At 41.4% G+C, this 15,358-nt stretch overlaps 1 protein-coding gene across 2 annotated transcripts in view; it reads left to right on the forward strand.

The window, feature by feature from the left end:
* The first annotated feature begins 6,324 nt into the window (after positions 1-6,324).
* Positions 6,325-15,358, forward strand: part of nrp1a (neuropilin 1a) — a 56,225-nt gene continuing 47,191 nt past the window's right edge. The window contains exons 1-3 of one of the 2 annotated variants that reach the window (XM_072378071.1): positions 6,325-6,825; positions 7,920-8,359; positions 9,531-9,705. In XM_072378071.1, the coding sequence (XP_072234172.1) occupies positions 8,293-8,359; positions 9,531-9,705 (242 nt within the window). In that variant the 5' untranslated portion in view covers positions 6,325-6,825; positions 7,920-8,292. Of the gene's footprint in view, positions 6,826-7,778; positions 8,360-9,530; positions 9,706-15,358 lie in introns of those variants that run through there. The other variant, XM_072378072.1, reaches the window with a different exon arrangement.

Genomic DNA, 15,358 nt, shown 5'->3' on the forward strand with positions numbered 1-15,358 from the left:
GAGCAGATGTTTTGCTGGTCTGGAGCATTCAGGTGTGTGGTAACACAGTGCCAAGTAGGAAGAGCATCAGCAGTGATCTTCGAGAAACAATTGTTGCTGCCCGTTAATCTGGGAGTGGTTTTGAGGCCAAATCCAAATTATTTGGAGTCTGTCATTGAATAATTGGAATGATTTTCCACAGGTGTAAAACAGTCAAAACAGTTGCCAGTCTTCCCAGGAGGTTGTCCCAACAAGAGAAAATGCAAAATACCGAAAAAATACATGTAAGACTATAAAGGCCTCAGATAGCATGTTACATGTTAACGTTTCTGATAGTTCAGTTAGAGAAAGACCTGTTTAATCGTACAATATTTGCATGTAATGACATGCTGGCAAAACAAACCAGCTTGGTCTCAGAAAACCCGGTAAAAATAAAATAGGTCATTTATAACATGCCAACTGAGATCCCTTGTCACAACTACACAACCTTTGGTTGATGTTTTTGAGTCATTTCATGTTGTGAGCAGTGAGAGGATGACACCATGCCCTGAAGTTGAACTATTACTGTTAGTACTGTTCACTATCCATTCCACACATGTAAATTAACAGTTACGGTAAATGCATAGTGACAGAGGCAGAACTTGACCTCCTAAGTAAACCTGAATCTGTTTTCTTTTGATAAATTGTGTATTCCAAGAGATTTATACCATACAGTAGTAATAATGAAATGCATGTGCATGTTTTTAGTCATTTTTATGGCACTACTGAATAGCAAAATGAATTTGGCTAAATTACTTAATGCTTAATGCATTACTTCTAAAATTGTTTTTCAGGTCTACTTTTTTTCAAAATGTTAAGAATAAACACAAACGTAGAGGATGTCATTGCCCTTTGTAAATAAACAGCAGCACGTTGCTAGATACTTAAAAAAAAATGGCACCTGCAAAGACTGAAACTGTGGGATCCATGGTAAAATTGAGTTGAAGAAACAAAGAAAAAAATCTCTAAATGTAGAGTTGTTTGCTGGTTAATAACTCAAGCTTGTGGGCTGAGGAAATATGCTGTCTTGTTGTGCATCCAGAGTTCTAGAAATGTAAAATGGTAAACATTTTTTTCTGGTATCATCTCACTGAGTTATATCTAATTGTAGCCATTCACTAACCTTTCATCAAAATATGCAGCCAGGTTGCTCTTCCTATGAATTGTTATTTGATTTCCAAGCAGTAGTAACTATGATCATGGCATTAAAAGTATGAATAACCAGAGTAGGTAGGCTTCCTTCTCTCTACATTTCAGCACAAATCTGAATGAAACACCCTCACATATTGGAGGCTGTATGGTCATGTTGCTTCTGAGAACTTAGACAGACTTAAAATATATACACTATAGATGGCCTTCAGAGAGCAGGGGTTTCAATGGCAGTCACCAAGGTGATATTAGGCAGGGTAATCTCTCATAATTCAAGTCAGATGGATTCACCGGAAATCAGATCAGCTTCCAAGACTCTGAGCTGAGGAGGCAATATCCCAGTGCAATTCTTCATTGACCTACATAGCATTTCTCCCTGACAGTTCCCTCCCGGTTCTACACCTGCCTCCCTCCCCTTCATTGCCCTAATCTCTGCAGCTTCTCTTTGCGCATTTGATGATGAGCAGCAAAATATTCATCATCTTAGCATTGGAGAATGGAAAATTAACCCAACCGATAAGAAAAATATATATTCATGCCAATACTTGGAATTTGCCAAGCAGTTTGCTCCTTGGCTTTCCAGAAATGTAATTAAACATCAGAGACAATTGTGAATCTGTGTGTCTCCAAAAAAATGATCGCTTGATTAGGTATCTAGGATTGGGTAATTTCCATCAGTGATGATGTGAAATTGGGGTGCTGCAAAACTGAGTTGGATTTGCGTGTGTGAATTTATGATGCACACAAACACGTACACACACACACACATTTGCAGATAAACATGGTCACATGTGCAGACTCTTATGCAGACCCATATGCACACAGAGACAGACAGTAGACTCCCTCATCATTAATTCAGGAACCATCACTCTCACTCTCCCTCTGCCCCTGAGAAGACCTCGATGCTTCCCGGCAACATTATGCATATTTATTCAAACCTCCTCCCCGTGTTACTAAATGTCACTGTAAATGTTTCCACTTCTTTATGTTGTTGTTTTATTCTCTCAATCCCTCCGTTTTCCTCCCTCTCTTGCTCAGTGTTTTCCCCTGGCCTGTATCAGAATGAGGAATAGCCCTGAAAATTTTGTAGGTTTATTGTTCTTTCACTATTACCATAATGTGTCTAAACTTCAGAGGGACTTTATTCAGCCTCTAATAATTCCGTTCACACTTGGTTTCACCTCAACCAAACACCTCAGAGGCAAAACACGCTGACTTTGTAGCAATTACACCAGGCCTTGATGTGACTGAGCCTGCAGCACCATCTCCAACCCACTGCTCAAGGGTTAGCGGAGCAGGGATTTTTCTGGGTCTGTACTTTTTCCTGCGTCTCCACCCAGCGCTCACGTTTGCAGTTGTAGCAGTGCTTGCTCACTTCAGCTTCTATTTGCTTCTCTCCCCTTTATTTATGAAACCATTCACCTCTGGCTTTCTCTCCTGTCTCACACAAACAAGCACATGTGCCTTCCACATTCCTCCAAGCAAAAAAGCCCAGGAATGCAACACCATGACAGAGTACAAAGGTGTGGGATTTTACCAGCAAACATGTTCAAGAGTGTGAAACATTCATTGCCTAGTAATTATTACCAACTGCCAAAACTGTGGAACAGGTACAGCAACCTATATACTGTGAAAACTCTGTACTGTACAGCTCCTATTCATGGTCATAATAATCTTTCTGCCTGTGGATGCCTTTGGCTGCCTTTTACAGTGGTTGTCATGGAGGAGAAACTGGAACACTCTGTGATTACAAGATAACAAGGTCTTCTAAAAACTTCACAGTCTGTGCTTCTAATCCAGCATTTAGGTGTTCCTCCTGGTGTTGCGATATCTTAAGACATACTGAACTTAAAAGTCCAGAGTTTTGTGGAGCGGCGATGTCCCTGATGAGGTCTCTGAAAGTCAGAACTGGTTTTTACAGAGAAAATGCTGCCAAGGTGGATATGGTGTAGCATAAATGAAAGGTTGGCATTTTTAGCACATAAATCCGAGGGATTAAATGGTCCATATGACAGCAGTCAGCAAGATCCAATGTCTAAGATCAGTGCAGTATGGGTTGGATGATACAACTTCAGGACTGGCATCCTGAACCCAGTCATTTGGGACAGCAAGGCTGAAAATATCTGGCATTGCTTGTTGCAGCTGCAATCAGAAAACTGATGATATCTTTTAATGTGGGACCCACTTTATTACCACAAGGCAGGAAACTGTTTGTAATATCCATAGCAGAAAAGCTTTATTGGGTCCTATTATGTACTGTAAGCCTGAAATCATGCCTTTAAAACTAAATACAAATACAATGTTCATGGATAAAAATTGTATCTACCCGGCAGTCGCAGAGACGGCAACAGATTTTGCTGTCAGCTCTGGACTATCCTTGGTTCAGTCTTCAGCCAGCTGCTAGCAACTGTTGATCTTGCTCATCTACATTACAAAGCTAACTAACTAGCTGGATATGTGAGCACTCTAGCTTAAGCTTGCACAGTATGTATTTGGTTCAGATTGAGCTAAAGTATGATTTTCTGAGTGCTTGTGTGTTCAAACCCAAGGAAAACACACAAGTGGGGAAACCAAACTAGTTAAGGGTTCAGTCAGACTAAACAAAACAGGTTTGAAATGTGTTTTAGAGTTTTCAAGAATTTGTAGTCGCTTCCTTATGTCTGTTCTGGTATCTTGTGAAAAAAGAAAATAATCACATCTTTCTCTCTATGAAAGAATCATATTGGGAGATTCTGCTTATTGTGAGCTATGGTGTCAGTGTTCACTGTCTGCCCAGGAAGAAGTGCTTCCTTTGTATGGTGAGGTGTAGAGGTCAGAATGATCGATGGGCAGGTAGCATATCTTACATTCATGCAAGGAGACCAGTGATGAATTACAGTCCTGTAAAGAAGATACGTTTTTCTTATCAGCCTGTTATTATTGCTGTAGGTTTATCATATTTTCTTTACTGGTCTCATCAACTGTGCTGGGAGAATGAACACCAATCTTCTAAAAGAGTATCCGTCATTTGTCGTTTTGATTATGTTGATACGTTGATGCATAATCTCCCATTGGCGATAGGATGGGTTGAAATATGACTTTTTTACTCCACACGGAAGCATTGAGTTTCTTTTTTTAATCACGTATTTCAGCTTCTCTCCCACTTGGAAAAAGAAAAACAATCTAAAAAAAAAACAACACAAAATAAATTTAAATCAAATCGTGCCCAGATTCTTAACAATTGACAGACTTTGTTGTCACAGATTGGACTGTGTGCCTGATGCTTTGAGTCTGTACATTTCACTTTGACTCATTCACTTTGGTGAATAAAGGGCAGCCTAATGAAATCAAGTCAAATCCTCACAGGAGCCATAAAAGGTCTGCTTTTGTATGAGTGCTAATTATTCATCAGGCCTTTACTAAAGATAAGTGTGGATATATATGAAGAGCCAAATCCTTAAATGGCTCTTTCTTGTTCCTCTACAATCCCCCTTCATTTTAGATACCGCACTGTCAGGCCCCCTTGTGAAATGAGTCTAAACCATTGTTCCTGTTTTATCCTGATGACACCAAAGGCTAGTGAGTGCTGCCTTTGATAGAGATGCCCAGTGAAATTTGAACATTTGTGTTATCAGTAGGACAGAGAATTACTAAGGCTGAGAGAGAATGAGAATAAAGCCACTTGATCCTCCGTCTTTGTCTTTCTTTGAGAATGAAAAATAATAACGTGCAAGGATCGCAGGCTTATCTTGCTGTAGTGCGACAAGAACTTTTCAAACTGGGAACATTTCATTATGGTGTGCTCTGAATTTAGCATAACAGCTGCTTAAACTGAAGAAGGTGCCGCTGGTGTCTCTCATGGGGTGAGTGGTGATTAACCTTTTTTTTAGATTTGAAGACACAGTACATTAGGGTTATTGTTTGAACATTCCACAAAGAGGAATGAGAGAACAGTCTAGACATTCATGAATTCAGCTCTGCACTGTCAAAGGCAGTACACTAAGGTGAGCATTTGGAGCAATGGGTGACTCTTGCTTAACTGCTCACTAGCTCTGATGCCCCCTTCAGGGCAGAAGGCAACTAACCACAGGGACCACCAGCCAGAGGCCTCCACTTATTGCGGTAAATTGAGCTCAAAAAGTAGAGAACCCAAGCAGCATGTGCACGGGCTTAACCTTTCAGGCCTATAGAGAGTCCCTGGTGAAATAAGGTTAGGGAAGTTTGAGCTATATGACACTGAGAGCTGTTTTAGTTTTACTTCCCTTTTCAGAGTTGCACAATAAGATGAATGGATGTTTTTGAGCCCAGATTTTCCTCAGCTGCTTTTTGAAAGTAATGTTTGTTTGAAGCAGCACTTCCTCAGGAATTTTGTTCAAACGGGTGTTTTCAAAGGTTGGTCCTGTTTTTAAGGTCACCAAAATCATTCTCTGACAACTGTGGCCCTCATTCCACAGTTTGCTCATGTTGAATGAAAGTCTTACTGTGGATGCTTGTCGAAACTGATGCCCCTGTTTGGGGGTCTGATTTAATGCATGGCCAAATCATGTTCAGAAGTAAGTATGCAATCATTCAAAAGAGTGTCTGTGTTTTTAGTACAGGTTGTGGCAAAATAGATAAAACTGTTTCCAGGGGAAAAAGACAATGAAGAGAAACCCCACGAGCCCATGACCTGCCAGAAGCCCATATACAGTTGCTCCTCTATAGAATTAACATCATATTCCTGTTGAACTATATGTGTGGGGTGCACTGGAATGACCTTAACACACCTCTCAATATTCTTTATCTCTTGTGAAATCAGTGCTCCTGCGCAGTTGGAGATGGAATCTCCTGTTTTCTTAATATCCTCATAAACCTTATAAAAGTATCCATGTTGCAATGTTATTTATCATATGGGTATATCAAGCTGGGGAATATTGTCTGTGAGTGATCCAAAATGACAGATAGATCTCATTCGTGGTGACTCATAGACGCCGAGACGCCATGAGTTTGCGCATTTTATGTTTACTGTGAGTTTCTGACACGTCCAATAAAGACTACGACCTGACAGCGCGAGAGGAGCAGCTTGGTGGAATCTGCATATCGATTGCAGAGACGCACACGCCAGCACACGAACGAAAAACAATCGCGCGCACCCGAGTACTCAGCCCCCTTGTAAAGGGGCGTGTGGGACTGGCAGGGACTCAAACGCTTCGCATTTGAATCATTGGAGGAACCGAGAGTGCTGGCGCAAGGAGAGACGGAAGGGGGAAAAATCAACTTATATTAGAACATTAAGCACTTTTATAATTAATCGTTTGTATTCTGTCTCTCCCTGAGATATTTGGGAACTGCTCGTTTTCCCTTTACGGTGGTCGGATTTCAGTTGTGAAAGCGCTGAATGAGAGCCAAACACGGAGAAAGACCAGGAGAGATCAGCGGTGAAGAGACTTGTCAGTGCGGGGAGAGGAGAGCGTATCTTCGCGCATCGGCTGTGCGTCTTTGCGCGGACCGGGCTGGAGGACTTTATGGGGTTGGGGGTATTGATTGACTCTTGACTCGCTTTTTTTCCTAACTCTGAAGAAGATTTGGTCTAATTTTAAAATAATCGTCAGAAGTCTATCGGGTCGTGTACACCACGCATGTTGGGACTGGAAAGAGGAGGGCTGGATGCCTGAGAGTTTCAGGGTCCTCAAGACGCAGGTGAATGCAGATGTTTTCATTTGACTTACGTCAAGGATTGAAAGACGTATTGCTATACGGTGTTTTTAATCAATAGTATTTTTTTATCATATTCCTTTGACTTTTTCACAAACCTGGCTGGTATGACCCAATCTTCCTCAGTTACTTTATAATCACGTATTATAATGTATTGTGTTTACACAGGATTTTGCGGAGCAGTATATTTCATGTTGATGGATACAAGCCGGGTCCCTTTTGTGCACAGTGATCCAGTGAGAGCAGAACTGAGTGAACGTCCCGAAGCTGCTAAAATTGACGCTCTTATTGATTTCCTCTAAATTTCAGAGTGTCTCTTTGGTGGGGTTATTGTTCTGTGGCAGTCTTTACCAAACAGATGTATGCTGATAGCTACTGGTGCGTAAAGTAAATTCACAAATACTGAGAGACAAATGCTGTCAAACGGAGAAAAAGCAGGGGCCTGTGATAAACAACGCTGGATCATATGTGCCTTCACTGGAGCTGGCTAGGGTCAGTATTATTACATGATTCAGAATAGGCTACATGGACGGGAGGTTTGGTTGATGTTGATTGAGGGTGTTTCATAGTAATCAGGCTCAAGCGAAACTTAAACGAGATTTCTTGAGGAATTAAATAAAATCGATTGTTAGTTTATTTCACTAAACACCATATTTTGTATACATGTTTCTGTGTTGGGAGGGTCCCGTTGTGTCATTATATCTTCCATTAACGTCTAGGTTCTTTTTGTTAGAAGGGAAAGTGGGAGGGAAGGTAAGAATGGGTAAGAGAGTCAAAGAAAGAGAGTCATGTCACTTAACTGTCTGCTGGTGTTCTGTGGCTCAGTGTGCAACTCAGCTTACTTATAAAACCACGGGACTTTTCAGACATAGGTTGGCACTTATAAAGCCAATCACCAAACTCTCCGAGTCCCCACCCTGAGCCAATAGAAACAAAGCAGACTCAACTTGGAGAAGGGCTGTACCCTTGCCTTCATAGTTTTATTTATATCAGGTTCTGGACAGACTGGAAAATGTCCAGAGCGCACGGCAGCAACTCGAACTTATAATCAGCTCACCTCTGTTTTTAACACTCCACAGCCAAGGATTACGTCCTGCCCGGGCATCATCTAAAGAAGTCAGAAGGCAAGGTGGGGGCGGAGTGACTCGTTTCTTTACACATCTTGCACTTTGGCGTCTTTGGAGAGGATATGGCACGGTCGGCGCTGGAGAGAGGAGAGCAGCCGGCGAAGGCGAGAGGAAACAGGAGCTGAATGACAGGATGCCAGCGACCTGAGCTCGCACTCAAATCAGTTCCAACTTTGTCATAAGAGACATTTCTGCTTCATTTTTCTTGAACTGGGAGAAGAGGAGAAGAAGAGTATTTGCCAGAGAAGCTTTTGGAGGAGTTTCATTTTGGAGTGTTTTTTTTTTTTTGTACACATAATTTTATTTTTAAGGTGATAAAACAAGGATGCATTGTGGATTAGTTTTTATCCTGTTCATGGGAATCCTCCTGGTGGCCAAAGCTTTCAAAAACGGTAAGTGTGACTTCCATCAATATAAATAAAGCTTTTATGTACTTAGCAAAGCCACTAATCCCAGTATATTTTTGTAAAGATTAGCCCATCTGATCTCCGCTGATCTTTTGGTAAATTCGGCGCTTACCTGCCCATTCTAACAACGCCGAAAGAAAACCTCTCATGTAGGCTATTATTTTACAGTGTTGCCTGATAGCGATGTCAGATTTTTTTTCAGAATTTATTTCCCCTTCTTTTGAATATATATACATATATATCTTATAGTAAATTTGCAAAACCACAGGGGTTTTGTGTGTTTTTTGTGTTTAATTCCTTTTCGCAACTTTAGGTGCAACTGGTAAAAAAAAAAAAAGATATGATGCAGATTAAACAGTCCTTCCAAAATGTTCCTTTGACAAACCTCGTCCAATTTTCTTGCGGCACCCATCTACTTTTATTTATCCAGATTTTTTTTTTAGACTTTCAAGAAATGTATATCAGAGCAGCAGATGGCGGCCGCTTCAATAATGAAAAGATGGATGCGGATGAAGCTTCTGAAAAATTAATGATTCGTTCTTTTAATGATCAAACGCGCTGTTTCGAGGTAAGGTGGAGGCTGAAGATGAGCGAGGCTTCAAAACAAAACTTTCCCCCGAAGCGTCCGTCTACTCAGACTTTCGCGGTGCAAAAACGCATCAGTTCCGAAAGCTGCTCTGATTTTAATGTGAGAAAAGAGCGCTGTTTTACTTGAGCTCATACATGCTACAGAATGGAATGACCTAAGGTTAATGTACGCGCCTATCATGAATGAATTTTCCTTGTTAGTCTAATGTTATATCTCTTTTTACTCATCTCTGTTGTAGACTGAACAATGTGCAAAGTGCGGTCCACCTGGAATACTTTGCTTAAGATAAACAAAATAATAAGTTTGGGATGATTCTAATCATATGTATCTTTAAGGATCTCACACGGTTATTTAAGCTATGTACAAGAGCAGTTTTGTTTCTGCGGAACATAATCTTGACATGCAAATCTTATTTGTAAGAATATATTTGATATGTATATATATATGTATGCATATATATATATTTTGTTTTATGATGATGTTTGTTCTGGTTGTGTGACTGTGAGGTAAACGTGAGATCAACCTCGTTGAGCCTAACCGCTCTGTTGCTTCCGCTCACCATTGCAGATAAATGTGGAGGCAACATCAGAATCTCAACCGCCAGCTACCTCACCTCGCCCGGATACCCCATGTCTTATCTGCCCTCTCAGAGATGCATGTGGGTGATCTCGGCGCCTGGTCCCCACCAGCGGATCCTCATCAACTTCAACCCACATTTTGATCTGGAGGACCGGGAGTGCAAGTAAGTAGCAACAGCACGAGTTAGCGATCTTCTCTATGAGAAACACATGTGCGTTTGGCCCCCAAGACTCAATCATTCAATTATAGTTTGTCTCTAGGGCCCCAAGCAAAAGTTAGAGGAATGAAACTTTATCAAAGCATCGAATCTACAGTTTATATTTTTTCAAAGTTTGACCCTCAGACCTGACTTTGGTAAACGCTTTACAATCAGATCCTGTACTGCGTGTTTTCATGCAAACATAAAACCCTCCAGATTTATGTTAATTCACACGAGACAATATATATAAGTTCCATTCATATGTGTGTGAATTCCAGTGCTGCTTTGTGTGTGACACTGCTCTCCGTTGCTTATGCCTATTGCACATGAAACTGCGCCATCTAGTGTCGGAAAGCTTACCAAAAACGGTATTAATGTTATTCAGTTCTGGCAATGCGTAGAGATGAAGGAATGTCCCATCCCTGGTTTTGGGAATCTCCTTTATTTCCATCTCTGTGGAATGGAGTCATCAAGTTATAACACTGACTCAAATCTTTGTACTTTTGCAGAAGGCTCTGGGTGAGACCGCAGGGCCAAAACCTCATCAGAGTCTATTTATTGTGGCTACTTTTTGTGAAATTGGAAAAAAAAAAACTCCTATTCAATCTTGATATCCATAACCATATCTTTCAGCTAACACAAGAAAAATGTGTCGAATGCGTTTACAAAAATAATTAATAATAATAATATAATTTAGGCAATCCCTCTTTTGGTATCAGAGTTGGAGGTAGGTGAGTTTATTTGACTTGTGTGGAATTGTCTCACTTGAAAACTTGGTGAAACCTCTCTTTATTGGTAGACCTCTCTGTGACAGTTAGTAACTGATCCTAATTTGACTTGTGAGCCACGAGCTGTTGCATTCAGCAAAAGGCCAAGCAGCCACCCTATTGTTAGTTAGATAGTTTGAGCCGGTGAAACCAGAGACAGACAGTAATGTGATGAGGCTGTGTCAGTGTAGGTGCCCTTAGGTGAGCTTTGCCTGGGCAGACTGCCTCACTCTGATTGCCTGTCTTTCTGTGTGTGTGTGCGTGCTTTTTGTGTCTGTGCCTCAGTCCTGCTCTGTCTCAGCTGTTTGTTTACGCTGCAGGGCTCTAGAGAACACAGGGCTTTGGTGGATCCTGTTACTGTATCTCCGCTCCACCCAAAATCGGGACCCTACGCTTCCTTTGTGCTCCTTGAATGGCCCCTGTATACGCTTTCAGCAGCTTGGTTTTTTTAATCCTGTATTTAAATACTACTTTAACCTTTCTTTACTGCTGTCAAAGATTTATGACAGACTGAATGGTGCTGTCTTTTGGAAGCTGGATGCTCTTTGACACTTCTTTTGGGTCCAGTTTCAGCACAGAGGGACTATTAAACTGTCCAAGATCATCAGTCAGAAACAGAGAGTGGGGAAGGGACAAGAGAAGAAATGGGGGCAGTAACAATACTTGTGTTAATGAAATTAGTCTGGAATGTATATCCTGTCGGTAAGCACATGCATTTAGTAGGAATTAGCTCCTCCAGGCTCAAGGAAATATGTTTGTTTTCATTGTGGAAGGAGAATGGGCTTTCAGTTTAGTGAGCAATTGATTTATAATTTACAAATTAGCATTGTTCTTTTATTTAGCAGCCAGACTGCCAGCTGATTGACTATTGATAAATGTGCTAGCAGATGATGTTCGTGTCTACGTCTGCAAGCATCTCTCCCGCCTACTTGCTGTTTTCTATTCCCTATGTCAACGGTGAAAAACGATATTTACTCCTCTGATACAGAATACCATTAGAATTTGATGTTATTATCAACTTCTATTCCATGACATTTTAAAGGGAAATATTGTACTTTAGATTTTATTTACTTGTTACTTTCATGACAAAGATTTTATAAAATGGACAAAACCCTTGCCAAATTTAACGCTGATTAAATCAGTAGTTTACAGTCTTATTGGCTTCTGACATCTTACAAAAAGCTTTGTGGGTGTTATATTTCAGAACTCTGTGTTGATAATTGAATCCATTGAACAATGATTAACACTGAGAATAGATTACTATTCAAGAACAGTTAACGAAATCATAGCAATTCAAAAGGACTAAACCAATGTTTTCATGACATAGTGATTTTATTCCATTTTTCTGAAGCAAAGTTTTTACATGTAGCATTTAAAGATTGCTATATTGGGGCATTTTCTGAAGGGATCTGAATACTTCTTCCCATCCTGCCCTTGAATCTAAGGAATGTGAATTTGGAGCAGACAGTCATACTCATTCTGTGGTCAGAAGGATCTAAACCGCTTGTCTCGAGGATACATTAACAAATGACCCAGGCAGATGGCTGGGTGAAACTTAAGTCAGATTCATGTGGGCCGCACAGAAGTGGCACCCGAAAATGGGGTCGTCCTGACCTACTGCTTTTTCCTATTTTTAACTTTGCGCTCTTTCATTTTTTATGTTGTTAATGGAGTGGTTTTCATGGGACTTTAGTTCCACTTCACAATGTCTTCCAGCTCGTGTGCCTTCATTTTGGCTTTAGACTGAAACGACAAGGCAAAGAGTGAAGTCTATTTTCCTTTTTCCACTGTAATTTAGAACTTTCCTGCTTTGATGAATGTGGATTACGGGGCTAAATGCTGACAAGGCATATCATAACTAACTCAATCATTGTAAGGGAATACTTTGTTGTGTACCTGCAATACAGTTGGGTGTAATTTGCATGGGGCCTATCAGACTCCCTGTCGCAGCTCCACTCACCAGATCAGCCCTTTCATAATGGACACTGATGAGAGCCAGCTTTGTTCCTTATCTGATGGACTGGCAGAGTGGGTGGACGTGGAGGCAGTGGGGGTTACAGCGTATGCTTCAGTGCACTGCCTTGCAATCTAATTAGTGGGCAAATGGAACACACATGCACCACATGTTCCCCAACATGGCTCTTATCAGCAAACCAAACAAGAAGCACTCAAAGTGGTGCTCATAAAAAGAAAAACAGTCTTGACTGACTGGAGTCTGACTGCTGCGGTGTTGTTGCACGTGTGCGCTACCCTTGACAGGTTTGTTTGGGGAAGTGCAGAGGCCTGTATCCTGAGAACGGGAGGAGGAAAACACTTCATCACAGAGATAAGGGGACTAAGTGAGCCTTGCAATCCTGAATGCAGAACGTGTTTACCTTTCACGCGCCGTTGTAGACTTTCACAGAGTGGAGTTTCGCTGGCCGCCGCTCACCACCTCTCTCAGCTAATGAAGTTTAAGAAAAAAGGCACAGCTCTCATCAAGGCAAATATTTGCAGTCAGTTTCCCCTGAAAATCGTTGGAATGAGCAAACTGCGCTGAAGTGAAAAACAAAGTAGATATGCTTTTGCTACACTCTCTTCCAATGAATCCATTCTCTTTTCCTTTGAGATCTGATAAAGGCTGCCAGACTGGTCTGGCTGCACAAGCTCTGCCATCTGGAGGAGAAATGGAGGTTTCAGTGAATTTGAATCTAAACAAGTGACAGGCAGGTTTCACATAAGGCAAAACCAAAGAACAACCCCATGATGTAAAAGACATACCTTAAATCTCATTATTCAAGTAAGTTTTTCTGTTCAGAGGTTTGATAGAGTTAGAGGTTTTGAACGTCTTTAAATCTTTCATCCTGAGCTGCAGGCTGCTCTCTCCATCTCCTCTTATCTTGCTGACTCCAAGAGGAGAACTAGCTCTGTTTAGATACGATGCATTCCTGACAACGTTATGAATCATTGATAGCATCGAATTCGCTGACCAGACCAGAAAAATGTTCTATGTTCAGCCCACTGGAATTCCTCACAATCAGCCAGTCAGTCAGTCAGAGCTGCACTGTTTGCTTTGGAGGGGCAGAAAAGGTGGCTTAAAAACAGGAGGGAGAGAGCGGATGTCTCCTCTTTCTCAGCTCTCCCTCACGTTTTTGCATTTCTATCTATCTGGATGTTTCTGGTTCTCACAGAAATTCCAGTGTGACAGCATGTGCAGTAGATGGAGGGGAGTAAAGATGAGATGTATGACAGGGAGGTGCGAAGCAGACATTTGAGGAATGCTATTCAAGAGGAAAGTCAGCGAAAGTCTGCAAGAGACCCCCCACTTTCAGGTGCCTGTAATTCTAAGCCTAGAAAAGCACTCTGTTGCCCTTTTTAATAGTTTTTCTCTTCTTTCTCTATCCCTCTGCCCCTTTACACCAGTACCCCACAGTGCTACCCCCCCCCCCCTGAAACTGCTTGACCTGCTGGGAATGCAAACATTCTCCACTGTGTACCTTATACAATAGACATCCTGCCACTACTGGCATTCGTGACCAGACCTGGACTCCAAAGGGGAGTTTGAGAAACAGGAGCAGGGTATTAACCTATACCCTGCATCTATAGTTGGATCTGTCTTTGTCACGTGGAATCCCATTAACTCCAATCATTTAGTTATAGCAACCAACAAAGAGTGCCACCTGTTTCAAAAAAGTGAGAGTGAAGGACAAGAAGAGACTTTCGGAAAAGAATCCATTTGATCCCTTCTCCTAAATATGTTGTTCCTCTTATAACTTAAAGGCACGCAGCAAATAAGAGAGGATGAGATGCACTGTCGTTTATTAGCTGTTGTCATGAAGGGAAAAAAGAATGCAGGAATACAACAGAAACCTTTGTTAACAGCCCAGTGGAAATGCCAGATTTTAAAAGGAAATGACTGACCTGGGTTATTGGACATACTTATGGCCCGTAAGCAGACATTTATTTCTGCTGTCAGTGTGTTCTCTGTTTTTAAAGTCATGTCACAGAGGACTGCACGCTGGAGGGCTTCAAAGTGGAAGCGCAAAATAAGCACCGCTTCTTTTAACTACCAGCTTCATCAAAAACAGCACAATATGTGCACCTGGTATTTTCTGCACCAATAGACTCCCACAGTTTATAGCAATGGAAATCAAATTAGACTTGAAATTACATTGAAGCAGTGCCCCTTGAAAAAAAAAGCTTGTCAGCAGCATCTCAAAGAGCAATCCACTTTAAATGTAAGTTGTTCGCACTTCACAGCTGTTATGTCCAACCTTATTTTGTCGGAATGGTAAAACGCTGAAAAAAACAAGCAGCTTTTCTATTTGCAATATACTGCCATTGTTTCAGAGACGAGGCAATTGAGGCATTTAAAGCATACAGTAAAGAGAAGCTGTTGTGCTGATGCATTTTCAAGTGTTCCCCTTGTTAATTAAGCAGAGGATAGAAAAGGTTGGACAGCACACAGCTCTGAAAGTCAGTGCTCTTCAATCTCATTACTGTTTCTTCTTCTTCATCTCTTTTAACCATAGAAGGTTTACTCCCTGGCTAATGAGCAGGATTGAAATAGGCCCATGGACATGTGTGCTTGGTTGCATGCAGCGTGTGAGACCGAGAGGTTGAGGGTCTTTTTTTCATTCACCGGTGAAGCATTTCACCTTGTCCACGGCTTGGAAGGGCAGCCTGATTGAAAAGCTTTCTGGCTGTGGCATCTGCCATCCTCCCTGCTGCTCTGTCACCACTTTGATTCATGCACAACCTGACCACAACTGGGAGGAAAGCCACTCTACCTCACAGCGGGATGCAAGTTCACTTCACAGCAGAGAAATAGGAAAGGGAAGAATGAAGGAGGGAGAGGAGGAGGAGAGAAT

This window comes from Leuresthes tenuis, unplaced genomic scaffold, assembly GCF_036924035.1.
Source record: "Leuresthes tenuis unplaced genomic scaffold, fLeuTen1.0.hap1 SCAF_24, whole genome shotgun sequence".
Taxonomy (NCBI): Eukaryota; Metazoa; Chordata; class Actinopteri; order Atheriniformes; family Atherinopsidae; genus Leuresthes; species Leuresthes tenuis.